This window comes from Budorcas taxicolor, chromosome 7 (genome assembly GCF_023091745.1).
Source record: "Budorcas taxicolor isolate Tak-1 chromosome 7, Takin1.1, whole genome shotgun sequence".
NCBI lineage: Eukaryota > Metazoa > Chordata > Mammalia > Artiodactyla > Bovidae > Budorcas > Budorcas taxicolor.
Genome location: NC_068916.1, coordinates 9,842,090 through 9,869,934, shown reverse-complemented (window position 1 = coordinate 9,869,934; position 27,845 = coordinate 9,842,090). Strand labels below are relative to the sequence as shown.

At 45.6% G+C, this 27,845-nt stretch overlaps 1 protein-coding gene across 1 annotated transcript; it reads right to left on the bottom strand.

The window, feature by feature from the left end:
- Positions 1–6,720: 6,720 nt before the first annotated feature.
- Positions 6,721–20,432, bottom strand: LOC128050409 (olfactory receptor 10T2-like). The gene is made up of 4 exons (XM_052642659.1): positions 20,358–20,432; positions 18,830–18,899; positions 18,464–18,471; positions 6,721–7,674 (listed from the first exon to the last, which is right to left on the bottom strand). The coding sequence occupies exons 1-4, from the start codon at positions 20,430–20,432 to the stop codon at positions 6,721–6,723; spliced, it is 1,107 nt and encodes a 368-aa protein (XP_052498619.1).
- Positions 20,433–27,845: the final 7,413 nt, after the last annotated feature.

Below are 27,845 nucleotides of genomic sequence, written 5' to 3'. Positions count from 1 at the left end.
AACAACTGGGTAAGGTAATAAATCAGGTAGCTAAGTTTGTACAGGAAAGGGTGCCATTCCCCCTTGGGGAACAGATTCACGAATTTGTGCCCGGGGATCAGGTGTGGGTCAAGGACTGGAAGCATGGCTCCTTGGCCCCACATTGGGAGGGTCCATATACTGTTGTTCTAATCACCCCTACAGCAGTTAAAGTTGCAGGTGTCACTCCCTGGATCCACCACATGAGGATGAAGAGCACATACCACCAGACTCAGAAAACGCTGAGTGGACTGCCCAGAGGGACCCCACTGACCCTCAAGAGACTAAGATCATCCTTAAGAAGAAGAAGGAAAAGAAGATTCAGGACGAGCCCCTTCAGGATGAAGCCACATAATCAACTCCTGCCGCTTGGCCTCATCAATGTGATTTTGAGTTTAACCTCCGTTTCAACTCAGGACAATGTTTTCATCTCATGGGCACATTCCTACACGGACTTCCACAACACCTCCAACTGCTGGGTATGTGGTGGACTGGACTTCCTTGGTGGGTGTCACCACTCCACCAAGGAGATTTTAAACCACTCTGCTCTTTTCTGGGACAACAGAAAGAAAGAGACTTTCCTTTCTCTCGTCAATCATAATCTCTCCCTGCTCTCTTGGCGTAAGCCAGACCTACAGTCAATAGACTCAGGTCATGGGGTTACATTTGATGTAAACACCAGTTTCATAGAAGTAACAAAAGCCTATCCTTTACATTTAAAGAGCAAAAAGGAGAAAAGCTCCCTGACCAGCAAGGGAGATCAGGCCTCTAGGTATGTTGAACAATTCTACCAAGTCTGGGATGGATATTTCTGGATGACCCCAGAAAAGGGTCAATTAATTACTCCCGCCACTATATGCTGGGAACAAAAAGAACAAAGTGTAGGGTTTGGTGACTATCCATTAGACCCGAAAGAACTAAAATACATGGGGTATCTATCCCCCAAACAACGTAAATGAACATTCAAGGTCACATACCACCCCAACGAGTCCATCCATTGACCAGGCTCCGACTGGAAATATAACCCTGGAATCCACTGGATGGCACCCAATGGAACCCAATGGCTTTGTGGGCCTAACCTTTGGCCTTGGTTACCAATCGGCTAGGTAGGCTGCTGCACACTGGGATTCGCTTTTGCCCATGGCAGCATAAAGCCTAACCTACAACAAGCCCCAGTATATCTACCTAGTTTACGTGCTAGGTGGACAAGGTCTGTGTTTCAATGGTATGAGTATATTGCTGCCTTATTCGTACCTTTTATAGGGACAACAGAGATTATGATTAAAGTAGAAGTCTTGACTAATTTCACAAAACAGGCCCTCCTAGATAGTGCTAAAGCCATCCAAGCCTTAAATGAATAACAAATCCAAATGAGAAAAGCAGTAATTCAAAATAGAATGGCTTTGGACATGCTCACAGCTGCTCAAGGAGGGGCCTGTGCTATAATTAAGGTTGAATGTTATGTATATATTCCTGGTTTATCTGGCAATGTATCAGCTGCTTTAGATGACATGAAAACCCAGGTAAAAGCAATGTCAAATGAAAACATTCCTTTCTGGACTTCAGTCCTATCTTGGGTGAAGGGTGATTGGTGGAAAACTAACTATGTTTACTATTGTTATAGTTGCCTTGATAGTTCTGCTTTGTGGACCCTGCATTTTACAATGTATTATGAACTTTGTAGCCCAAAGGTTGGTGTCATTCTCCCAAATTGGCGGTCAGAGAGCCAGGGTGCAATATATCCCTATGAGTGATACGCATACTATGAGATAAGAGCATCAAGGCAGGGAATGGAGGAAACGGACAGAACAGGCTCCATCTTGAAAGCAGGACTCCATCTTGGGTTGGACTGTGGACTTTGAGCTATACGCCCAGTATCTATGGAAATGAGGTACCAACAGGAAAACCAGACCCCCTGGATGGAAGAGCCCCAGGGCTCATACCTAGACTCTCCATCACCTGAAAGAATACCCTAATTATCTGTGTAACCGAAAAGAATCATAAATTATATTGGGGTATGACCACAGGCCTATTGATAATTGTCCACTGTTAACTACCTAGGCTTAAGGCATACGGGTTAACTTTGATTGTATCTTTCTTTTCCTCTGTTCAGACTAGTTTCAGAGAATTTGAGAAGGTGGGTTTGAGCACCTACGCTTAGGGTATATAAGGTTTTCACAAACACTGGTCGGGGTCCTTGGCTAAGAGGAGACTCTGCCTTGGGCCGCCAGTGTAATAAACTGCTCTCCACCATCTGCATTGTCCTTCTGAGTGAGTTTCTTTCCCAGAACACCTGGCTACAACAAAGGAAGTTACCCAAGTTGCACAGCTTGTAAGTGATAGAGGCAGAATGTGAATTCAAGCAGCGCTGCCTGAGACTCCAGACTGGGAGCACCTCAAAAATGGGCACTGTGCTTCAACCATATAGCTCCTTCATGCCTATCCCAGGGTGTAGTGTTAGGGACCCACCAAGATCGTCCTGTGTTTATGTTGAATTTCATCCTAAGTGAGTTGCAAAACCAGAAAGGAATTTTTTTTTTTTTGGCCTCACCGCATGGCATGCGGTGGTTAAAAATCCACCTGCCAATGCAGAGGACACAGGTTAGCCCTGGTCCCAGAGGATCTCACATGCCAAGGGGCAACTAAGCCCGGGTGCCCCAACTACTGAGCCTGTACTCTAGAGCTCACTCACTGCAACTCCTAAAGCCCAGACACTCTAGAGCCCGTGGTCTATAGCAAGAGAAGCCACTGCAATGAGAAGGCCTGCTCGCTGCAACTAGAGAGAAGCCTGCACACAGCAAAGAAGACTCAGAACAGCCAAAAGCAAATAAACTTATCTTTAAAAAAGAATAAGAAGGAACCCAAGTCATCAGGCTCCTTCTAAACTGTGATGCAAGGCCCCAGTCTTTGCTCCCATCTCCTTGTAACAAAGACAGCACCACCTGGGCTGGCAGTCACCCTCACCAAGAGCAAGCACAACTGTGAGTCATGAATAGCCGACTGTGTTTGTTGAGTCTGTAGCTCTCTGGTAGGTGATTAGGGAAAGCCAGGCTATTTGTTATAGTTGTTGCTTCTTCCCACTATCATTAAAGAGAGAGGTGGACTTTCCCAGTGACTAAGACGGTAAAGTCCATCCTAAAGGAGATCAGTCCTGAGTGTTCATTGGAAAGACTGATGTTGAAGCTGAAACTCCAATACTTTGGCCACCTGATGAGAAGAACTTACTCATTTGAAAAGACCCTGATGTTGGGAAAGATTGAAGGCAGGGGGAGAAGGGGATGACAAAGGATGAGGTGGTTGGATGGCATCACTGACTCAACGGACATGAGTTTGAGTAAACTCAAGGAGTTGGTGATGGGCAGGGAGTTCTGGCGTGCTGCAGTCCATGGGGTTGCAAAGAGTCAGACACAACTAAGTGACTGAACTGAACTGAAGATGGTAAAGAATCCACTGGCAATGCAGGAGATGAGAGTTTGATCCCTGGGTTGGAACGATCCCCTGGAGGAGGGCGTGGCAAGCCTCTCCAATATTCTTGCCTGGAGAATCCCGTGGACGGAGGAACCTGGAGGGCTACAGTCCATGAAGTTGCAAAGAGTCAGACCCAACTGAGCAACTGAGCATGCATGCACGTTCTGAGGCATGCAGAGGTAGCAGGGGCTCTAATAACACGAAGGTATTCTCTCTCCATGCAGACTACAGTTTAAATTGGCTGATTCTGGTGACTTGGGGGCTCACAGAGAAGCAGCGATACAAAGGGCCCTGAGGAGGCAGTTATAGCAAGAAACTGACCATTTCTCCACATCCTTGAGAGAATGCCAAGGTCTAACTGATCTCAGGTGACTGACCTCAAGCCAGCAGCAGCTTGAAGCAGGGTTTCAGTTCCCAGCCATAGATTAAGTTTGGGCTGCAACAGTGAGAGCGCTGACTCAGCCTCTAGACCAGTGCTCAGTGACACAGGCCCTGGCCCTTCGACTTTGCACAAAAGACAGAAAGACTTTCTATCTTCCCACAAAGACAGAAGGTAGTGAAACAAGTGAAGTGTTTATTAGGAAGAAAAAGAATACAGTATGTGTGAGTAGACACATGGGCGGACTCAGAAAGAGAGTCAGGGGGTTTGAATCAATTTTATGGGGCATTTCTTTCACTGATTTGCCTGGTTCTGAGTCCGTATCTGATGTATCTCAGGTCATCACACGTGCACACAAGCATTTTTTAGCCAAGATAAATTCCAGCAAAGAGGCCTTCGGGTAGACTTTTGACCACCAAGAAGTTTTCTAGTCAAGAAGTTCTCCTTGACTTCAAGAGTGAGAAATATGTGGTCTTGGGACATCTCTGGTGGTCCAGTAGCTAAGACTCCGTGCTCCCAATACGGGGTGCCCAGGTTTGATTCCTAGTCAGGGGACTAGATCCTACATCCCGCAGTGAAGACAGGGGAAGGTCCCACGTGCCACAACTAATCCCCGGTGTGGCCAAAAAATAAATAAATTGGGTTTCTATTTTAAGGAAAAAACGTTTGGTCTTTTACCTGGGCAGGGCCCAGCCTCCTCTCCCAGTGGTCCTACTATTGATATTTCAGAGTTTCTCTGGAGATGGATGGTGGGGATGGTGGCAAGACATTCTAAATGGATCTAATACCACTGAGCTACCCAGGTGGCACTAGTGGTAAAGAACCCACCTGCCAATGCAAAAGATGTAAGAGGTATAGGTTTGATGCCTGGGCTGGGATCTTCCCTACCCAGAGATCAAACTAGTGTCTCCTGCATTGGCAGGTAGATTCTTTACCAGCTACACCACCTGGGAAGTTCCCACCTGCTGCAGTTAAAAAAAAGATCGTGCATGCTGCAACTAAAGATCTCACATGTGGGGACTTCCCTGGTGGTCCAGTGGCTAAGACTCAGAGCTCCCAATGCAGAGGAGGGTTCAATCCCTGGTCAGGAAACTAGATCCCACATGCTGTGACTAAGACCTGGCACAGTCAAATAAGTAAACATTTTTTTTTTAATCTCCCATGCCAGGACTAAGACCTAATGCAGGCAAATAAACACTTTTTAAATAAATAAACAAAGGTAGTTAAGATAGTCAGTTTTATGTTGTAAGTATTTTTGCCACAGTCTAAGAAATGAAAAGGAGAAACAAAAGAGCTGTGTCAGGGGAAATCTTTGTCATTACTTGCACGTGGAGCTGCCTGGAGATTAAAAAGACCAGACACCTACTACATTTTTGAGAGAAATTATGAACTTGGCCTCCAAAGGATCATGACTCTCTGGTACACTCCCTGGGGAGTTTCCTGGCAGTCCTAGGACTTGGGGTTTTCACTGTGGGCCCCAGGAACTAAGAGCCTGCAAGCCTCGAGGTGAGGCCAATAAAAGAAAACAATGCCCCAGGGTTATGCCATGAGGCCCTTAAAACTATCCCAGTAGGAAATGGAATGAGAAAGCTTCAGAAGTAGCGATGTGGAACAGAGGGCTGCAAGAAACCTCCCAGAGAACTGAGCCAAGGGCCAAGGACAAAGACGTAACTCACAGCAGTGCAGGAGTCTTCACAAGTCCTGCTTAACTAAATATTTGAATTGCTAAATTCAGTGACTTCTGTGTGTTTCCACTGAGGTTTTGGGCTCACTGTGTCTTTAACATTTACTTTGCATGTAGATTGGAAGTTTTTGTCTTTTTTTTTTTCAGGTCTGTGAGTCACCAGCCACAAGAAACCTGTCCGGAGTTCAAAGGACAGTTCGGACCGGATGCTGTGAACAGATAACCGCATCTGAGAAGGAATGTGTGCTTGCTGTATGACACTGAGTAGAGCCGCACTAGTCCTTCCGGTTCTGCCTGGCTACAAAAATGCCTTCAGATCTTTCAGCACCAAGATTTGTACAAGTCAAAGAAACCCTCCTCTTGCTAATACTGCCTGCCTCTCAAATCACAACTTTTTAAATTGTAATTGAAGATGAAGGGAGAAGGCAGCTTTTATGGAGTTTCTGCTGGGTCCCAGGCACTGTTTGTGAATTGCCTCACCTAGACTATTTCATTTAAGGTGATGGGAGTAACCTGTTTTCCAGTTTGGGGAGTTGAGTGGCAGAGAAACTGAGTATCTGGCAGGGCACATGTTCTTGAAAAAGCTAGAGGGAAAACGTAGAGAGAGTGTTTTGTGGGGTTTTTTTTTTTTCATTTTTTTGGTGGTACCATGTCTTTAGTTGCAGCATGCAGGATTTTTTTTTTTTTGCTTATTGTTGTTGCTGTTGTTCAATCACTCTTAGCGATGCCATGGGCTGCAGCACACCAAGCTTCCCTGTCTTCCACCATCTCCCGGAGCTTGCTGAAACTCATGTCCCTTGAGTTGGTGATGCCATCCAACCACCTCACCCTCTGTTGTCCCCTTCTCCTCCTGCCTTCAATCTTTCCTAGTATCAGGGTCTTTTCCAATGAGTCATCTGTTTGCATCAAGTGGTCAAAGTACTGACACTGAAGCTTCAGTATCAGTCCTTCCAATGAATATCCAGGGTTGATTTCCTTTAGGATTGACTGGTTTGATCTTCCTGCTCTCCAAGGGACTCTCAAGAGTCTTCTCCAGCACCACAGCTCCAAATGAACTCTTAGTTGCTGACATGTGGGATCTAGTTCGCTGACCAGGGGTGGCACCCGGGCCCTCTGAATTGGGAGTGCTGCGGCTTAGCCACTGGCTCACCAGAAAAGTCCCAGGGAGTGTTCATTTTAAGATTACGTGGCTTCGGGCCAGGATCCTCCTCAGAGCCACCCTCACCTCCTTATTGCGCAAAGTGTACACCACCGGGTTCAGCAGCGGTGTCACCACCGTGTAGAACACAGCCACCAGGCGGTCCTGGTCGGGGTTCCCTCCGGACTCGGGCCTCAGGTAGATGATGGAGGCGCAGCCAAAATGCACGATGACCACGGTGAGGTGGGCAGCGCAGGTAGAGAAGGCTTTGCTCCGGCCAGCGGCCGAGGGGATCCTCAGGAGGGCGGCCACGATGAAGGCGTAGGAGAGGAGGATAAGGAGGAAGGAGATTAGTACCACGAGGATACTCAGGAAGAAGATGGCCAGCGCTTTGATGGCACTTTCCGCACAACTGAGCTTCAGGACGGGGGCGATGTCACAGAAGAAGTGCTCCACCCGGTTGCTGCTGCAGAAGCTCGAGGAGAAGATCAGGCTCGTCTCGATGGAGGCCACCAAGAAGCCGGAGCAGAAAACCAGGGCTCCCAGACAGAGGCAAACCGTGGGTCTCATGATCAGCGAATATCGCAGAGGGTGGCAGATGGCCACGTAGCGGTCGTAACCCATCAGAGTGAGGAGGAAGCAGTGACTGCATCCGAGGCCCAGGAAGAAGAACATCTGAGCCCGACAGCCAGAAACGGAGATGGCCTGGTTCTCCATCCACAGACGAGCCAGCATGTTGGGGATGGTGACCAGAGTGTAGCAGGTCTCAGAGAGGGACAGCGCCGCCAGGAAGCGGTACATGGGCGTGTGCAGGGTCCGGTCCGCATGGATGACGGTGATGATGGTCACGTTACCGCTGAGGGTAACCAGGTACGTGAGGAAGAACAGTGCAAAAAGGGTGGTCCTCAGGTCTGGAAGGTTGGAGAAACCCACCAGCAAAAACTCTGTCACCAGCCAGGTGGCATTTTCCTGCTGCTTCTCAGGAACCTGAGAGGAGAAGGCAGAGGAAATGGAATAGGACAACTCAGTAATGCTCTGCTGAACATCATGTGCCAGCGAGAAAGGATAATCATCCCTGTTTTACAAAAAAAAAAAAAAAAAAGGAAAAAGGGACAGAAATGAGGCCATTGTGGGACTTCCCTGGTAGTCCAGTAGTTAAGAATCTGCTTTGTCATGTAGGGGACACAGTTGTCATCGCTGGTTGGGAAAATAAGATCCCACATGCTGGGCAGCAGCTAAGCCCATGAGGTGGTACAAGGCAACATCTGAGCCCCAGAACTCTGGAGTCCCAGTGACACAACTACAGAGCCGGCAGACAGCACCTACAGAGCCCCCACACAGCAACGAAGATCCCGCATGCTGCAACTAAGATCCAGTGCAGTCAAGTCAATAAATAGCAAAAATAAATACACAAGAAATGAGGTCATGGTTTTCCTAATATCACACAGCTAGCAGCTCTACAATAGACAAGAAAATCATAGGTATGGAAATAACTTGGGTGCCCATTAAAAGATGAATGAAAAAGGAAGATTGGTACCTATACACATCGGAATATGATTCAGAGATGAGAAAGAAGGAAATATTGCCATTTGACAATATGAATGGACTTTGAGGACATAATGCTAAGTGAAATATCAGATAGAGAAAGAAAAACACTGTATGACCTCACTTATTTGTAGAACATAAAAGTCAAACTTTAAATATATATATATATGGGTGGGAGTTAGGGATAAATAGTAAAATGGTTATTACCAGGGGCTGGGAGGTGGGTGGGGAATTGGAGAGATGATGTTTAAGTATACAAACTTGCAACTATCAGGAAATAAGCCCTAGAGATCTAATGCATGGCATAGTGAATATAGACCATTTTATATTATAAACATTAAAGTTGCTAAGAGACTAGGTCTTAATTGTTGTTTAGTTGCGAAGTTGTGTCTGACTCTTTTGTGACCCTTTGGACTGTAGCCCTCCAGGTTCCTCTGTCCATGGGATTTCCCAGGCAAGAATACTGCAGTGGGTTGTCATTTCCTTTTCCAGGGAAACTTCCCAACCCGTGGATTGAACCCAGGTCTCCTGCATTGGCAGGGAATCTCAGATCTTAATTATTCCCACCATAAAAAAGAAATGATAATTATGTGACATGATAAGAGAGGCTGCTATGGCTACAATGGTGCGTCCGTGCCAAGTCACTTCAGTAATGTCCGACACTTTGCAACCCTGTGGACTGCAGCCCTGCAGGCTACTCAGTCCATGGGATTCCTTAGGCAAGAATACTGGAGAGGTTTAGCATCTCCAAGGGATCTTCCCAACCTCAAGGTCAAACCCACAGCTCTTACATCTCCTGCGCTGGCAGGCAGGTTCTTTACCACTAGCACCACCTAGGAAGCCTGGCTACAATGGTAATTATATTTACAATATCAATATAGGATATACCTTAAAGTTACACAAACATATTTCAGTTGAAAAAACAAAAGAAAAGAGGGACATCCCTGCCTGTCCAGTGATGAAGACGTCATGCTTACGCTGAAGCACGGATTTGATCCCTCATCAAAGAATTAGATCCCACATGCCACACATGGCGAAAAACTATTTTTTGATTAAAAAAATTTTTTTAAGAAAATCACAAGATCCTTATAAGGGGTAAATTACAATATGTGGGGCAGGGAGAGGGGGTAAGAACTTCAGGGTGTTAGTCTGAATTCCCCTAGAAACAGATCCCGAGGCAAGGATTCAAAAGCAAGTAATTTATCTGGAACATCATCTCCAAAGACAGGAGTGGTGGAATGGTGAAGGGAGACAGATCATAAAAGGTGTTATCAAGATGTTGACTGAAATAAAAACACATAACATGAGAGCTGTCAGTTTCAGTTTAAGTTGGGGACTTACTGAGCACTGAAGCTTGAGAGAGGGCTGCCCTGGTGGCTCAGACAGTAAAGATCCGCCTGCAATGTGGGAGACCCAGGTTCGATCCCTGAGTGGGTAAGATCCCCTGCAAAAGGGAATGGCTACCCACTCCAGTGTTCTTGCCTGGAGAATTCCATGAACAGAAGAGCCTGGCAGGCTATAGTCCATGGAATCGCGAAGAGTCAGACGTGTGACTGAGTGACTAACACTTCAAAGCTTGAGAGACAGCCCCTCAGAGAGCTCTGAGCAACTGCTTGGAAGTGGGATGGCGGGGCGGGGGTGCAGGGGAGTCAGATTTTGGAGAAAGGGGAAGTGCAATCAAGCATGCACCTCAGTAGAAGGTTGCTGCTAGTCACAAGGAGCAGATATCTTTTGGATTTTAGTGCTTTTCTAACTTTGGAAGATGCAAGAAAATGTTCAGTTACTAAATTGTATACGACTTTGCGACCCCATGGACTGCAGCACACCAAGCTCCCCTATCCCTCACTATCTCCCAGAGTTTGTTCAAGTTCATGTCCATTGAGTCAGTGATGCAAGAAATTGGGCTCATAAAAATCTCTCCTGAAAATCTAATTATCTGAAGGGCTGTTCTGCCAGTTTTCCCAGAACACGAAGAATTTTATTCCTGATCCCCACCCTGAACTCCTTTCAGGGTGTGTTGAAGGTCAGTGACTGCAGTGGTCTGTGACTCAATCCTTGTAGAGCCGGGTGGCCAGTGACTTTCTTCAGGAGTATTACTACAATTCAATCCCACCTGGAGGTCCTTGAGGGGTAGTGAGGGGGGCTGTTTATCCACCAATCCCCAATCATCTTGCTCAAGAATTTCTACCAGGAGACATTAATCTCCCAGGACTTCCACACCTGCCACATGTACAGGGAATTCAGTCTGACAGGTAAGACAGGAAATTGCGGCCAAGAGGATGTGGGCTAGGAATTTACAGAAGCCTCTACTATCCATGTGAAAAGGATACCCAAGAAAGGCAAATCCTGTACCATTGATATCCGAAATGAACAAAGTAATACTTTTAGAAAATTTGATACCCAAGGCTATACGTCTTCCACAGTCCCTAGGCACTTTTGCCTTCCTCCATAAAAATTGCTCTTGGGGGTTTTTTGTTTGTTTGGGGGGGTGGGGTTGGCCAAGCCTCAAGGCTTGTGGGATCCTAGTTCCTCAACCAGGGATTGAACCCAGGACCCTCAATAGTAAAAGCACCAAGTTCTAACCATTGGACTACCAGGGAATTCCTGAAAATTATTTTTAAAAAGGGAAGGAATTGCCTGCCTGCCCAATGATTAGGACTCCTGATTAGGACTCCCTGATTCCATTGCAGGAGACCCAGGTTCAATCCCTAGTTGAAGAACTAAGATTCTGCAAGCCATGAGACATAGCCAAAGAAAAAAATTGTTTTTTATTGTCAAGTAAATGTTATTTCTAATTTTTATTTAAATAAAATTTCATTTATCAAATGAAATAAAACCAACCTTTTAATTTATTTAAATTTTATAAAAATTCAAAATTTTTACATTTTTAGGACTGTATTGATGTAAAGATGAATATAATTCTCACCCTAAGAGCTTATTTATTTCATCTGATCTTAGAAATTTACACAATTTCATGGGCCACCTAACAGTGTTTTGGGTCCAGGCCTTGTGCTGATAAATACTTCTGTGTTAATTAAATGGAAAATAATTCTGAAATTATTGAATTTTTTTTTTTTTTTTTTTTTTTTTTTTTGCTGTGCTTCACAACATTCAGGATCTTAGTTCCTGGACCAGGAATCAAACCCATGTCCCCTGTAATGGAAGCACAGAGTCCTAACCACTAAATCACCAGGGAATTCCTGTAAAATTTTTAACCATTTTAATTCAAATAATGAAGCATTAGTAAAACTCCTGGGATTTCGCTAGTGGTCCAGTGGTTAAGAATTTGCCTGCCAATGCAGGGAGCACAGGTTCGATCTCTAGTCTGGAAGGATTCCACATGCCATGAGGCAACAAAGCCTGTGCCCTGCTGCTGCTGCTGCTGCTGCTAAGTCGCGTCAGTCGTGTCCGACTCTGTGCGATCCCATAGACGGCAGCCCACCAGGCTCCCCCGTCCCTGGGATTCTCCAGGCAAGAACACTGGAGTGGGTTGCTATTTCCTTCTCCAATGCATGAAAGTGAAAAGTGAAAGTGAAGCCGCTCAGTCGTGTCCGACTGTTCACGACCCCATGGACTGCAGCCTACCGGGCTCCTCCGTCCATGGGATTTTCCAGGCAAGAGTACTGGAGTGGGGTGCCACTGCCTTCTCCCTAGTCTGGAAGGATTCCACATGCCATGGGGCAACTAAACCTGTGCACCAGAACTACTGAAGCCTGCACGCCCTAGAGCCTGTGCTCTGAAACAAGAGAAGCCACCCCCAAGGGAAGCCCACGCACTGCTGGAGAGTAGCCCCTGCTCGCTACAACTGGGGAAAGCTCAAGTGCAGCAATGAAAACTCAGCACTGCCATAAATAAATAGAAAAAAATTTAAATACTGGATTGGTGATAGTTTTATTATTTTATAATCAATTAACTTGCAAGCCCAGAAAATGCATATAATCTATATTGGAATGTTTCTGAGTATTTTACAGTCATTTGGAAAATGGTCCTAATGTAATCTTTCCCTGCTTGTCAAGAGTTAATTCGTTTGGAGGGAAGCAGATTTCAAAACACCAACTCAAGAGACTGCCATGACTGGGGGTACTGGAGAGATGAGGGCTGATTTATGCGCCATCTAGTGGCATTTGGGGTAATCTGCAAGCCAGTGACCTTCGAAGTGAAGTGAAGTGAAAGTTGCTCCGTCGTGTCCGACTCTGCGACACGGACTTTCACCCGCCAGGCTTCTCTGTCCATGGAATTCTCCAGGCAAGAATACTGGAGTGGGTTGCCATTTCAGTGACTCTTAGAAGAGGAAAAATAGCTGCGCCACTGAAATTACTCATCTGCCGCAATTGGTCAAGAGAAATTGAGAATGATTCTTTAAACGTTTTAGAAGTTTGTTGGAATTTTAATTTGTGAAAAATGCATTTTAAATTTTAGTTCTAAACATATATAAGTAGAGAAAAGCAACAGAAATGTTCTTGATTGCGTCCAAAGACATTCTGTTCATAAAGAAAAGACTAGTCAGGACCATCGAAGAACTTAACAGGTGCAAAAGACAGTGAGAAATGGTTGCCCATTTTTCATGAAGAAAGGAAAACCAGGAAGCAGGCAGTCATGTTGATCAAGCACAGGGGTGCAAACGTTTTCTGTAAAGGACCAGAGAGTGAGTATTTTAGGCCATTTGGGTCGTACAATCTATGTCATGACTGCTCAGCTCTGCCCATCTAGTGTAAAGGCAGCCATGGGCAGTGTATACACGAGTGTCCTTGAATGTTTCAATAAAACTTTATTTACAAAAACAGGCAGGGGGCCAGATTTGGCCCTCTGACTATAGTTTGCTGGGTGTCCCAGGTGGCTCAGTGGTAAAGAATCCACCTGCAGGAGACACAGCAGATAGGGGTTCGATCCCTGGGTCAGGAAGATCCCCTGGAGTAGGAAATGGCAACCCGCTCCAGTATTCTTCCCTGGAAAATTCCAGGGACAGAGGAGCCTGGTGGGCTACAGTCCACAGGGTTGCAGAGTCAGACATGACTGAGCACTCAAGGACACATTGCACACTATAGTTTGCCAACTCCTGATCCAGCACAAATAAAACTAAAAGAATATTCTACTTAGGAAAATTCCAATGAGGTCCTCTGAGGAATTTATACTATGAAAAAAAAAAAGCAAAGCCTGACTTGAAATCTTCAAAAACTAAAGCAAAATGAAATTCCAACTTAAGAAACTCAGACTCCACCTAAGAAATGTAGATCTAGGGGACATCCCTGGCAGTCTAGTCTCTGCCAGTTCAGGGGCTCCAGTTCAATCCCTTGATCTGGGGAATAAAATCCCACATGCTGTGCGGTGCAGGGATGGGGGATCAGGGGGAATCTAGATCTAAGGAAAGGTACACTGGACAGAGATACCCAGAGCACATGCCTGAAAAAGGCTCCTTTATTGCAAATTAAACTAAACCAGAAAGAACATTAGGGCCCTTATATAGTGAGACTTATAGAAATTCAATTACCTGGAAGACTTCACAGATGAAAAAAGCGATTGGATTATGAGCACTAAAAAAGTGTAACTTCTGAATATCACCAAACATTGTTAAATTGAAACAAATATATAGGCAAATAACAAACTAGAAAAGGTTGTGACTCTAAAAACTCTCCAGTTCCTCTTTTGCACAGCAAAGGAAATCATAAACAAAAGGACAACGTATAGAATGGGAGAAAATATTTGCAAATGATGAAACTGACAAGAGCTTTATTTCCAAAAGATACAAACAGCTCACACAGCTCAGCGTCAAGAAAAACGAACAATCCACTCCAAAAGTGGGCAGAAGACCCAAGTAGCATTTTTTTAAAATTATCAAATTGGCAAAGATGGAAGAAGAAAATGAGAGGTGGGTGCTAATGAGTGTGAGTAAAACTAGGCCTTCTACCTCCTTGCATTACTGGTTGCAGGAGAATACAGTTTGTTTATATATCTGATATCTTCTTTTGGTTCTATAATTCTCCTTCTAAATATTTTCTCGAAGATAAATTACCTGGGGAATTTCCCTGGTGGTCCAGGGGTTAAGAATCGCCTGCCAGTACAGTGGACTTGGGTTCCATCCCTGGTCCGGGAAGATCCCACGTGTCACAGAGCAACTAAGCCCACTTTTACCACAACTACTGGAGCCCAGGCGTCCTAGAGGCTGCACTCTGCACCTAGAGAGTAGCCCCCACTTGCCACAACTAGAGAAAAGCCTGTGCACAGCAATGAAGACCCAGCAGAGCCCAAAAATAAATAAACAAACATATAATTTAAATAAAAGAAAACATTATCTGGGACTTCCCTGGTGGTCCAGTGGATAGAACTCCTTGCTTCCAATGCAGGGAGCCCAGGTTCTATTCCTGGTCAGACAACTAGATCCCGCATGCCTCAACTATGGATTCCACATTTCACAACAGAGATCAAAGATCCCGTGTGCTGCAACTAAGACTCAGCACAGCCAAACAAATTAATATTTTTTTAAAAAAAGAAATTCTCTGACTTCCAGGTACAAGGATGTTCATAGTAGCATTATTTAAGGTTTGTTTTTTTTTTTAAGAGAAAAAACAACCTAAGTGTTCGATAAAATGCCCTTACAAATCATTAAGGGGGAAAAAAAGCTAAAACTTTTAATAGACGAGAAGATGGACTATCATTAAAGTCACGTCTTTGAGAATAACTGATGACTAGAGAAGAATCTTCATGTATGTGTTTGCTGAGAAATGGGAAACAAAATAGTTGGATCCCAATTGACTTACTACAAATGCATGTGTTTTCCATTCTTTTTCGTATGTCCCAATTTTTCTGCATCAAGTGGGGATTTTTGTAAATAGAAGAAATAAAATTTTTTAGAGGGATTCTTTTTCCCCTGGGTAAGTATTTTTTATTGTTCTCAAAGAAGTTTAATCAATCTGGTTCAGAAAAAAAGGAGCTAAGGGTAGAGATAAGGAGGTTCCCTTTGAAACACAAAGCTCAGATGGTAAGGAATCTGCCTGCAATGCAGGAAGCCCGGGGTTCTATCCCTAGGTCAGGAAGATCCCCTGGAGAAGGGAATGGCAACCCACTCCAGTACTCTTGCCTGAAGAATCCCATGGACAGAGGAGCCTGGCGAGATACAGTCTATGGGGCCACAAAGAGTTGGACACGATTAAGCAACTAACACAGCGGTAGAGATAAAGACGTTCCCTTTGGAACGCAAAATATGCTAACACCATTTGTGACGAATGTTTTCAATATACGATCTGAGGAGAAAATGTCTAGTAAAAACTGCAGATAAGTAGGTGACTTGGCTCCCTAGCAAACCCTGTATACTCAGTCCCTCAGTCATGTTCTACTTTTTGTGACCCTGTGGACTGTAGCCCACCAAGCTCCTCTGTCCATGAAATGTTCCAGGCAAGAATACTGGAGTGGTTGCCATTTCCTCCTCCAGGGGATCTTCCCAACCCAGGGATCGAACCCTTGTCTGTTGCGTCAAACCTGAGTCTCTTGTGTCCCCTGCATTGGCAGGTGGATTCTCTATCCTGGGCAAGCCATGAGGTGGACCTGTTTGGAAGATCATAGGAAGTATGTGTGGGCATCTAAAGGCATTAGAGAAATGTTCCAGAGTGAGGTGATGCTTTTTAGAGGGAGAAGTTAAGACCAGGTTGATGGACTCCCAGCTATAATTGTCCTATAGGAAGAGGTCCTTCATGGTACTAACACAAGCTTTCTCCAGGAATGTCAGCTTTTCCTGGGCCTTCTAAAGAGGGCGATTGGGAAGGAAACATCCCTCAATACACACCCAGTGTAGAAGTCTCCTCTAGCTAAATTAGCCAGCCTCTACTTGCATGCCTCCAGTGATGGGGAGGTCACTATCTGACCAAAATTCCCATTACATAAAGCAGAAATCTTGTGCTCAAGACAGTGATGTGCTGTGACAACAAGATTGAGCTCTGGAATCAGACAAGACTGTATCTGAATGCTGGGACCTTCACTAACTGGGAGCAATGTGAGCCTGGGTAGCTGGCTTTCTCCCTCTGAGCATCATCTGTCAAAGTGAAAATTGATCTTCTGAGATCACAGATAATATTGAGATTCTCTGAACAATGTTAAGAATCCTTTGGTCTCAGGCTCTTGGCAAGAATAGCTGGGATTACTATTCTTGGTTTTGCACTGCTGGGGAAGCAGAGCATAGAGGGGATCACTGTTCACATTCTCACGGTGATGGTAAAGATTTGAAGCCAGGAGTCTGTCTCTGGAGGCTGTGCTTTAAGGGCTGCTGTGAGTTTTGCAGGCTAACCTTCCGTGCTATACACATTCATGGAGCATCAGTTCTCTGCCAGGCATTGCTCTCACCATGGAGGACATAGCAGGGAACTAGACAGAGATCCCAGCTTTGGAGGAGCAAAAGGCTCTAGGGAAGTGAATCAGGAAATAAGCAACAAACTTGATAACTAAATAAGTGAGATTCTATATTGAAAGTCAGTGCTACAGAAAAAGAGAAAGCAGAGAACTTAGGGGGTAACTGGGAGGTCTGAGCGGGCTGCAATTTTACATAATATAGTTAGAAAAGGACTTGTTGATAGAACTACCATGAAAGTGAAGATGAAAGTGTTATTCGCTCGGTCGTGGCCAACTCTTTGTGACCCCATGGACTGTGGCTACCAGGCTTCTCTGTCCACAGATTTCTCCAGGCAAGAATACGGGAGTGGATATCTATTCTCTTCTCCAGGGGATCTTTCCAACCCAGGGATCTAACCTGGGTCTCCTACATTGCAGGCAGATTCTTTACTGTCTAAGCTGCCTTGGAAGCCCGTGTGCTGTGCTGTGCTTAGTTGCTCATAGTTGCTCAGTCATATCCGACTCTTTCCGACCCCACGGACTGTAGCCCACCAGGTTCCTCTGTCCATGGGGATCCTCCACAAAAGAATACTGCAGTGGGTTGCCATGTTGCCTCTCCAGATCTTCCTAACCCGGGGATCCAACCCAGGTCTCCCGCATTGCAGGCAGATTCTTTACTGAGCCACCGGGGAGGCCCTTATGACCCAGCAAACCCCACTTCTGGGCATATACCCAGAGAAAACCATAATCCCAAAAGATACATGCACCTCAGTCTTTGCTGCTGCCCGGAGGCAGCCTGGACGTCCATCCACAGAGGAATGGATAGGGAAGATGTGGTACATACATACAATGGAATGTCACTTGGTCATGAAAAAGGAAAGGAATTGTGCCGTCTGCAGACATGTGGGTGGACCTACAGACTGCCATACAGAGTGAAATGTCAGAAAGAAAGACACTGTATATTAACGCATATGTGGAATCTAGAAAAACGGTATAGGTGAACCTATCTGCAAAGCAGAAATGGAGACACAGATGAGGAGAACAAGTCTATGGACACTGGGTGGGGAAGGAGAGATGGGTGAATTGGGAGACTGGCACTGACATATAAGCACTGCTGCTGCTGCTGCTGCTGCTGCTGCTAAGTCACTTCAGTCGTGTCCGACTCTGTGCGACCCCATAGATGGCAGCCCACAAGGCTCCCCCGTCTCTGGGGTTCTCCAGGCAAGAATACAGGAGTGGGTTGCCATTTCCTTTTCCAATGCATGAAAGTGAAAAGTCAAAGTGAAGTCGCTCAGTCGTGTCCGACTCTTCGCGACCCCATGGACTGCAGCCTACCAGGCTCCTCCGTCCACGGGATTTTCCAGGCAAGAGTACTGGAGTGGGGTGCCATTGCCTTCTCCAGACATATAAACACTACTATGTATAAAATGGGCTTCCCAGTTGGCACTAGCGGTAAAGAACCCACCTGCCAGTGCAGGAGACGTTAAGAGACGCAGGATTGATCCCTGGGTGGGGAAGATCCCCTGGAGGAGGGCATGGCAACCCACTCCAGTATTCTTGCCTGGAGAATCCCATGGACAGAGGAGCCTGGCGGGCTACAGTCCATGGGGTCACAAAGAGTCGAACACGACTGAAGTGACCTGGCACGCATGTATAAAATAGGTAACAAATGAAAGCCTACTCTATAGCACAGAGAACTCCACTCAGTGCTCTGTGGTGACCTAAATGGGAAGGAAATCTAAAAAAAGGGGAGATATATGTATACCTATGGCTGGTTCGCATTGCTGTACACAAGGAAGTAACTCAACATTGCAAAGAAACTATTAAAAAGAAGATGAAAGAAAAGAACTTGTTGACGTTCTTCAGTGCTCAGTTGCTCTGGAATGTATTGCCCCTCTTTGTTTTCAGATCTCACCTTGAGGGCTGGGGATGGGCCAGAGAGGCTTGTCCCACCTTGGCAAGGACCCCAGTCTGCTCTTGCTTCCCTCTGAACTGGGCAGATGCCACTTCCATAGTGAGGATGGAGAGGTGCCTGCCAGCTGTCCGCGTGACCCCACCCTGCTCAGCCTGTGTCCACCCTAGCATTCCCTGAGATAATCAGAGTTCCCTCTGCTCCTGGCTGGACTGGTCCCTCCCTGCCCTCCTGATACAGCTTTGCCAGCTCCTCCACCCTCCTCTTTCTCCCACACTCTCATCTAACCTGCCAGGAAATTCTGCAGGCTCCACCTGCACATCTGTCCAGGACTGGCCACCTCTCACCACCTCCATCGCCCACACTCACCATCAGTCATCGGGTCCAGCTCAGCCACATTGTCCTGGATCTCCTGGCTGTCACCCTTGTCCCCCACATTCTGGTCTCCCACAGCGGCCAGAGGGCACCTGGGAACCCCTCAGTCAGGTCATCTCCCTCCCCTGCTCAAAATTCCCCATGGCTCCCACAGTACTTGGTATAAAGGTCAGGGTCCTCACTGTGACTCACAAGACATGCTCAATTACCTCCTTGCCCTCACCTCCTTCCTCCCTCTCGGTCACTCCCTCTAACTCCGTTTCTCCTTGCAGTTACTGTTCTAAGCACAGTGCAGCCCCAGGGCCTTTGTCTGGGATGTTGCCTCTACCCCATGCATTTTCTTGACTGATTTCCTAGTTTCTTTCAAGGGTGGATTTGGGATCTGCGCCAAGCTGAAACAAGCCACCCTGGTCTACTCTTACTCCTTCCTGGAAGACCTGGGATTTCCCTGGTGGCATGCTGGAGAAGAATCTGCCTGCCAGTGCAGGGAACACGGGTTCAGTCCCTGTTCCTGGAAGATCCCATATGCTGTGGATCAACTAAGCCCAGGAGCCGCAACTACTGAGTCTGAGTGTTGCAACTACCAAAGCCCGTGCAGTTAGAGCCTGTGCTCCACAGCAGTGAGAAGCCCAAGCACCACAACAAAGAGTAGCCCCCCACTTGCCCCAATAAGAGAGAGAGCCTGTGTAACGCATCAAAGACCTAGCAGAGCCAAACATAAAAAACATTAAAAAAAAAAGACAGAAGCCCTGAACATAGCTGCAATTTAACCCTGCAGCAGCTGAGAAGCTGTGACTTTGAATTTGACTCAACATGTCCAAAGTCTGTTTTCCAATTGTGACAGGTGAGAGTGCCTGGCCAAAAAGACATCAGGTTACGGGGCTAGACGTTGTCTTATTTGCATAACTGGAACCCGTGACAGTTGCACCCATGGACAGATCTCCAGGCAAGTTGCTTGTTTCATGGGAGAGTTGGGACCCAGAAAGTTCTGAGCTTAGGACTCCCCAGGAGGCTCAGATGGTAAAGAATCCACCTGCCAATGCAGGAGACGAGGGTTCGATCCATGGGTTGGGAAGATCTCGTGGAGAAGGAAATGGCAACCCACTCCAGTATTCTTGCCTGGAGAATCCCATGGACAGAGGAGCCTGGAAGGCTACAGTCTGTGGGGTCAAGAAGAGCCAGACACGACTTAGTGACCAAACAACAACAACAGCAAAGTCCTGAGCTCAGGGGCATGCCCATGCCAGCCCCATGGTGGGGGTGAGAGCCGAGGAACACATAGGACTGGGACCTGGACTCTCTCCTTTTCTACCAGGAAGCCTCCTCGATTCTGGAACTGCTACCCCGTCACCATTGAGCCCTCACCACTAACTGACCCTTCATGTGTATGCGTGCATTTGTGCCCACGAAGCTTCTGGATTCGTGTGTGTGCGTGTGCATGCCTGCCACCTGCAGGGCACATGTGTGTGTATTTTGCACCCCTAATGCATGCGTGAGCCCCACCCTCCTGCTGTCTGCTCACATGCCCGTGCGTGCCAGTCAGGGCTGTGGTGTAGCCTCTCCAGCCAGCCGGGGGCCCTGAATCCACACTCACCATGGCCGAGGGAGGCTCCCACTGTGCCTGCCAACATCACTGCTTACTGCCTGAGAGAGGAGGGGCTGAGGGCCAGGGTCCTGTTATACAGGGGGTCCCTGGAGCTGCAGTCCCAGGGGGCCCTCAGACACTAACGAGCCCCCCAGGGCTCAGGCTGGAAACACCCCACAGGGTTTTTCCCTCCGGGAAACTGGAGACCCCAGGGTCTGCTTCCCCAGCCCACAGGATCTGATGGCAAAAACAAGTGGGAAAGGACTAATGACAATCTCTTTGTTTGGATGGTGGTCCCAAATGCACACCTCACTCCATCCTTTCTCCCCAGTGACCCTCAGGGCCCAGCAGGCGCTGGACAAGGCTGCTGCCCCGAGGAAGGTGGGCCCTCTGCACCCCGCTCTTGAAGGGGGAGGGAAGAAGTGCGTCATTTTGATGTTACCCAGTTGCTCAGTTGCGTCTGACTCTTTGCGACCCCACGGGCTACAGCACACCAGGGTTCTCTGTCCGTCACCAGCTCCCAGAGTTTGCTCAAACTCATGTCCATCGAGTCAGTGATGCCATCCAATCGTCTCCTCCTCAGCGTCCCCTTCTCCTCCTGTCTCCAATCTTTCCCAGCATCAGGATCCTTTCCAATGAGTCAGTTCTTCACATCAGGAAGCCAAAATACTGGAGCTTCAGCTTCAGCATCAGTCCTTCCAATGAATATTCAGGGTTGATTTCCTTTAAGATTGACTGGTTTGATCTCCTTGATCAAATAGAAGACTCTCAAGAGTCTTCTCCAGTACCACAGTTTGAAGGTATCAATTCTTAGGCTCTCTGCATTTTTTATTGTCCAGCTCTCACATCTGTACATGACTACTGGAAAAACTATAGCTGTGACGATACAGACTGTTGTCACCAAAGTAAAGGAGAAAAGCGGAGAGAGCTCCTGAAGGAATGAAGAGGCTGAGCCAAAGTGGAAACAACGCCCAGTTATGAATGTGTCTGGTGGTGAAAATAAGTTCAAAGCTGTAATTGAACCTGGAATTGCATAGGAACCTGGAATAGTAGGTCCATGAATCAAGGTAAATTGGAAGTGATCAAACGAGATGGCAAGAGTGAACATCGACATTTTAGGAATCAGTGATGTTGCTGTATAAATGTTTTGTTGTTTTAGTCACTAAGTCGTGCCCAACACTTCTGAGACCCCATGGACTGTAGCCATCCAGGATCCCTCTGTCCATGGGATTTCCCAGGCAAGAATACTGAAGTGGGTTTCTATTTCCTTCTCCAGGGGATCTTCCCGACCCAGTAATCAAACCCGCATCTGCTACATTGGCAGGCGGATTCTGTACTGCTGTGAAGTAGTGAAGTCGCTCAATTGTGTCCGACTCTTTGCGACCCCATGGACTGTAGTCTACCAGGCTCCTCTATTTATGGGATTTCCCAGGCAAGACTACTGAAGTGGGTTGCCATTTCCTTCTCCAAGAGATCTTCCCAACCCAGGGATTGAACCCGGGGTCTCCCGAATTGTAGGCAGACGCTTTACCTCTGAGCCACCAGGGAAGTCCCTATACTGCTGAGCCACCTGGAAAACCTTTGGCCAATATCTCTCACATTATTTTCCCCTCCATCAGTTCCTGGTAACCACCACTCTACTCTGTTTATGAGTTCAGCTTTCTTAGATGCCCCGCGTAAGTGAGATCATGCAGCATTCGTCCTTTGCTGTCTGATTTATTTCACTCAGCATAAATGACCTCAAGGTCCATTTCTGTTATTAAAAATGGCAAGGTTTCCTTCTTTCTCATAACTGAGTAATATTTCAATATGCATATATACCATATTATATACAATATAGATACATATATATAACATTATACGTGTTTCTTCTTTGTCTATTTTCATCCAGTGCCAGACACTTAGGCTGTTTCCACGACCTGGCTATTATGAACACTGCTGCAATGAACATGGGAGCCCGAGCTGAGCAATTTAACCTCACGAGTTAAATTTCTCAACTGTACATGAGTACAGTCTCATGATTTTTCACACCCACCCACTGTACAACTACAACCCCTGTCATAGTTGAAGTTCCCCCAGAAGCCAATGCTGAGACAAGGATTTGAGTGTAGCTAAGCTTATTTTGGAGGTCCTCTCAGAAAACACAAGTAGGAGAGTGGAGAAAGGAAGGAAAAGGAAGCTCAAAACGCATGTGTTATCAATTAAGTTGTGTCTGTGTCAGCTTGGGTTCATTCCCACTGGAAACCACTGAGGGCAATAGAGAGTGCTCACCTCAGAAAGGAGAGGGGTCTGAGGTAGGCACACACCCTCTTCAGTCAGTCATTGCTCAGGGCTGAGCCTGGGGGCATTAATTCCCCAGTGCTGCACATGTGAATAAAGTAAGCGTCTGTGGCCAGAGAAAGCCCACAGGCAAGTAGCACTGGCTGTTGGAATTGAGACTGAAGTGGTCACATCAAGGAGATGCAGACAGAAGGCTGCCAGCATCAGTTACACCTGCATTTTCCCCTTCATCTCTGACCACTCCTCAGTCTCTTTCTTCTCCTCTCCAATTTTAATACTAGAACTGGAGTCCAGGGCCCTAGTCTTGACTCTCCTCTTGTTCCCTAGGTGATTAGTGCAGTTCAGTTCAGTCACTCAGTCGTGTCCGACTCTGAGACACCATGAATCACAACACGCCAGGCCTCCCTGTCCATCACCATTTCCCAGAGTTCACTCAGACTCACATCCATCGAGTCCGTGATGCCATCCAGCCATCTCATCCTGGGTCATTCCCTTCTCCTCCTGCCCTCAATCCCTCCCAGGATCAGAGTCTTTTCCAATGAGTCAACTCTTCACATGAGGTGGCCAATACTAGAGCTTCAGCTTTAGCATCATTCCTTCCAAAGAAATCCCAGGGTTGATCTCCTTCAGAATGGACTGGTTGGATCTCCTTGCAGTCCAAGGGACCCTCAAGAGTCTTCTCCAACACCACAGGTCAAAAGCATCAATTCTTAGGCACTCAGCCTTCTTCACAGTCCAACTCTCACATCCATACCTGACTACTGGAAAAACCATAGCCTTGACTAGACAGACCTTAGTCGGCAAAGTAATGTCTCTGCTTTTGAATATACTATCTAGGTTGGTCATAACTTTTTTCCTAGGAGTAAGCGTCTTTTAATTTCATGGCTGCAGTCACCATCTGCAGTGATTTTGGAGCCCCCAAAATAAAGTCTGACACTGTTTGTACTGTTTCCCCATCTATTTCCCATGAAGTGATGGGACCGGATGCCATGATCTTCGTTTTCTGAATGTTGAGCTTTAAGCCAACTTTTTCGCTCTCCTCTTTCACTTCCATCAAGAGGCTTTTTAGCTCCTCTTCATTTTCTGCCATAAGGGTGGTATCATCTGCATATCTGAGGTTATTGAATATTTCTCCCGGCAATCTTGATTCCAGCTTGTGATTCTTCCAGCCAAGCGTTTCTCATGATGTACTCTGCACAGAAGTTAAATAAGCAGGGTGACAATATACAGCCTTGATGTACTCCTTTTCCTACTTGGAACCAGTCTGTTGATCCATGTCCAGTTCTAACTGTTGCTTCCTGACCTGCATACAGATTTCTCAAGAGGCAGGTTAGGTGGTCTGCTATTCCCATCTCTTGCAGAATTTTCCACAGTTTATTGTGATCCACACAGTCAAAGGCTTTGGCATAGTCAATAATGCAGAAATAGATGGTTTTCTGGAACTCTCTTGCTTTTTCCATGATCCAGCGGATGTTGGCAATTTGATGTCTGGTGCCTCTGCCTTTTCTAAAACCAGCTTGAACATCAGGAAGTTCACAGTTCACGTATTGCTGAAGCCTGGCTTGGAGAATTTTGAGCATTACTTTACTAGCATGTGAGGTGAGTGCAATTGTGTGGTAGTTTGAGCATTCTTTGGCATTGCCTTTCTTCGGGATTGGAATGAAAACTGACCTTTTCCAGTCCTGTGGTCACTGCTGAGTTTTCCAAATTTGCTGGCATATTGAGTGCAGCACTTTCACAGCACTTTCAGGATTTGAAATAGCTCAACTGGAATTCCATCACCTCCACTAGCTTTGTTCATAGTGATGCTTTCTAAGGCCCACTTGACTTCACATTCCAAGATGTCTGGCTCTAGATTAGTGATCACATCATCATGATTATCTGGGTCGTGAAGATCTTTTTTGTACAGTTCTTCCGTGTAATCTTGCCACCTCTTCTTAATATCTTCTGCTTCTGTTAGGTCCAGACCATTTCTGTCCTTTATCGAGCCCATCTTTGCATGAAATGTTCCCTTGGTATCTCTAATTTTCTTGAAGAGATCTCTAGTCTTTCCCATTCTGTTGTTTTCCTCTATTTCTTTGCATTGATCGCTGAAGAAGGCTTTCTTATCTCTTCTTGCTATTCTTTGGAACTCTGCATTCAGATGCTTATATCTTTCCTTTTCTCCTTTGCTTTTCGCCTCTCTTCTTTTCACAGCTATTTGTAAGGCCTCCCCAAACAGCCATTTTGCTTTTTTGCATTTCTTGTCCGAAATGCAGTACTTGGATGCAATCTCAAAAATGACAGAATGATCTCTGTTCATTTCCAAGGCAAACCATTCAAGTAATCCAAGTCTATGCCCCAACCAGTAACACTGAAGAAGCTGAAGTTGAACGGTTCTATGAAGACCTACAAGACCTTTTAGAACTAAATACCCAAAAAAGATGTCCTTTTCATTATAGGGGACTGGAATGCAAAAGTAGGAAGTCAAGAAACACCTGGAGTAACAGGAAAATTTGGCCTTGGAGTACGGAATGAAGCAGGGCAAAGGCTAACAGAGTTTTGCCAAGAAAATGCACTGGTCATAGCAAACACCCTCTTCCAACAACACAAGAGAAGACTCTACACATGGACATCACCAGATGGTCAACACTGAAATCACATTGATTATGTTCTTTGCAGCCAAAGATGGAGAAGCTCTATACAGTCAGCAAAAACAAGACCAGGAGCTGACTGTGGCTCAGATCATGAACTCCTTATTGCCAAATTCAGACAAGTTGAAGAAAGTAGGGAAAACCACTAGACCATTCAGGTATGATCTAAATCAAATCCCTTATGATTATACAGTGGAAGTGAGAAACAGATTTAAGGGCCTAGATCTGATAGACAGAGTGCCTGATGAAGTATGGATGGAGGTTCGTGACATTGTACAGGAGACAGGGATCAAGACCATCCCCATGGAAAAGAAATACAACCATGACCTCTGAATTCCAAACTCATAAATCCAACAATTAAAAATCAATGTCAGAACGATGCCTTCAAAAATTCCCTCCTCCATAAAGCAACGTAAGTGAAAGTGTTAGTCCCTCAGTCATGTCTGACACTTCACGACCCCATGGACTGTAGCTCACCAGGCTCCTCTGTCCATGGAATTCTCCAGGCAAGAATACTAGAGTGGGTTGCCATGCCCTCCTCCAGGGGATCTTCCTGACCCAGGGATCAAACCCAGATCACCAGCATTTCAGGCAGATTCTTTACAATTTGAGCCACCAGGGAAACCCCTAAAAAAAGCAATGAGAAAACTAAAAATAGATAGTGGTACTGATGGTATAATCTTGTGAATATACTACAATCCCCTGAATGGTACACTTTAAATTTGTGAATTTTATAGCATTTGAATTATACCTTGATTTTAAAAATCAATCAATATAATCTACCATATTATCAAACTAAAGAAAAAATTATATATTGACTCAGAAAAAGCGCTTGACAAAATCCATCGGCGTTAGCACACTAGTGATAACAGACTTCCACAACTTGATATACTTCTACCCAAAACCTACAGCTAACACTTTACTTAATGGTGAAAGATTTAATGTTTTCCCTCTAAAATGTAAAACAAGACCAGGATGCCTCCTCTCACCACATCTATTCGATATTGTGTTGAGGTCAGGTCTCATACAATAAGGCAAGGAATTCCTAGTAAAACATAAAAGAAAAAAAGCACAACCCAGAAAAGAAAAAACATTTTGACTGGGCTTTATTAAAACTAGAAATTTCTGTGTTGTGAAAGATACAATTAGAAGAGTGAAAAGTTAAGACATTTGAAATAAAGATATTTGCAAATATCTGACAAAAGATTGTTATCTAGAACATACAGAGAACTTCCAAAAATCAGCAATAAGGAAACAAAACAACTCTTCAGTTCAGTTCAGTTCAGTCGCTCAGTCGTGTCCAACTCTTTGCGACCCCATGAACCGCAGCACGCCAGGCCTCCCTGTCCATCACCAACTCCCAGAGTCCACCCAAACCCATGTCCATAGAGTCGGTGATGCCATCCAACCATCTCATCCTCTGCCGTCCCCTTCTCCTGCCCTCAGTCTTTCCCAGCATCAGGGTCTTGTCAAATGAGTCAGCTCTTCGCATCAGGTGGCCAAAATACCAGAGTTTCAACGTCAACATCAGTCCTTCCAATGAACACCCAGGACTGATCTCCTTTAGAATGGACTGGGGTTATTGATATTTCTCCCAGCAATCTTGATTCCAGCTTAAAAATGGACAAAACAGGGACTTCCCTAGTGGTCCAGTGGTTAAGAATCCACGTTGTAATGCAGAGAACACTGGTTTGATCTCTGATCCAGGAAAATCCCACATGCCATGAGGCAACTAAGCCTGCATGCCCTGAGCCTGTGCTCCACACAAGAGGGACCACCATTGCAAGAAGCCTCCCACCACAACTAGTGTATAGCCCTTGCTTACTACAGCTAGGGAAAGCCCACATGCAGCCAAAGAAAGACCCAATGCAGCCAAAAATAAAATAAATTAATTTTTTTTTTTAATGGACAAAACACAGAGGACAAACATTTCACCAAAGTGGATAATACAGATGGCAAATGAATACATGAAAATATGGTCAAATCATTAGCCATTAGGGAAATGCATATAAAAACCTCAATTAGATACATCTGTGCATCTAATAAAATGGCAAAAGATAAAAGTAAAACAACAACAGTAACAAAACTTGACAATACCAAGTGCCAGTGAGGATGTGGAACTGGAAGTTTCAGACATTGTTGTAAATGCAAAATTTGCATATAGCCTCTCTTGAAAACAACGTGGAAGTTTCTTATAAAGTTAAACATCTTTACCATATGGGCTAATAATTCCACTTCTACGTATTTTTCTAGGAAATGAAAACATACATCCACACAGAAACCTATCCATGAAATGTTTACGACAGCCATAATTAAAACTGCCAGAAACTAGTCACAATGCAGGTGTCCTTCAATAAGTAAATGATTAAACAATCTGTGATATATCCTTATAGTGAAATACTACTGAGAAACAAAAAACAGAAACTACCGAAACTCGGAAGGAAAGCTCTGACCAACCTAGACAGGGTATTAAAAAGCAGAGACATCACTTTGCCAATAAAGGTCCATCTAG

Bases quoted from the DNA above. Each gene is read 5' to 3' on its own strand.
- LOC128050409 (XM_052642659.1), bottom strand. From the start codon at position 20,432: ATGGTGAGTGTGGATTCAGGGCCCCCGGCTGGCTGGAGAGGCTACACC. The intron at 18,900-20,357 runs GTGAGCAGACAG...GTGGGAGACCAG, and splicing joins TGACTGGCACGCACGGGCAT to AATGTGGGGGACAAGGGTGA.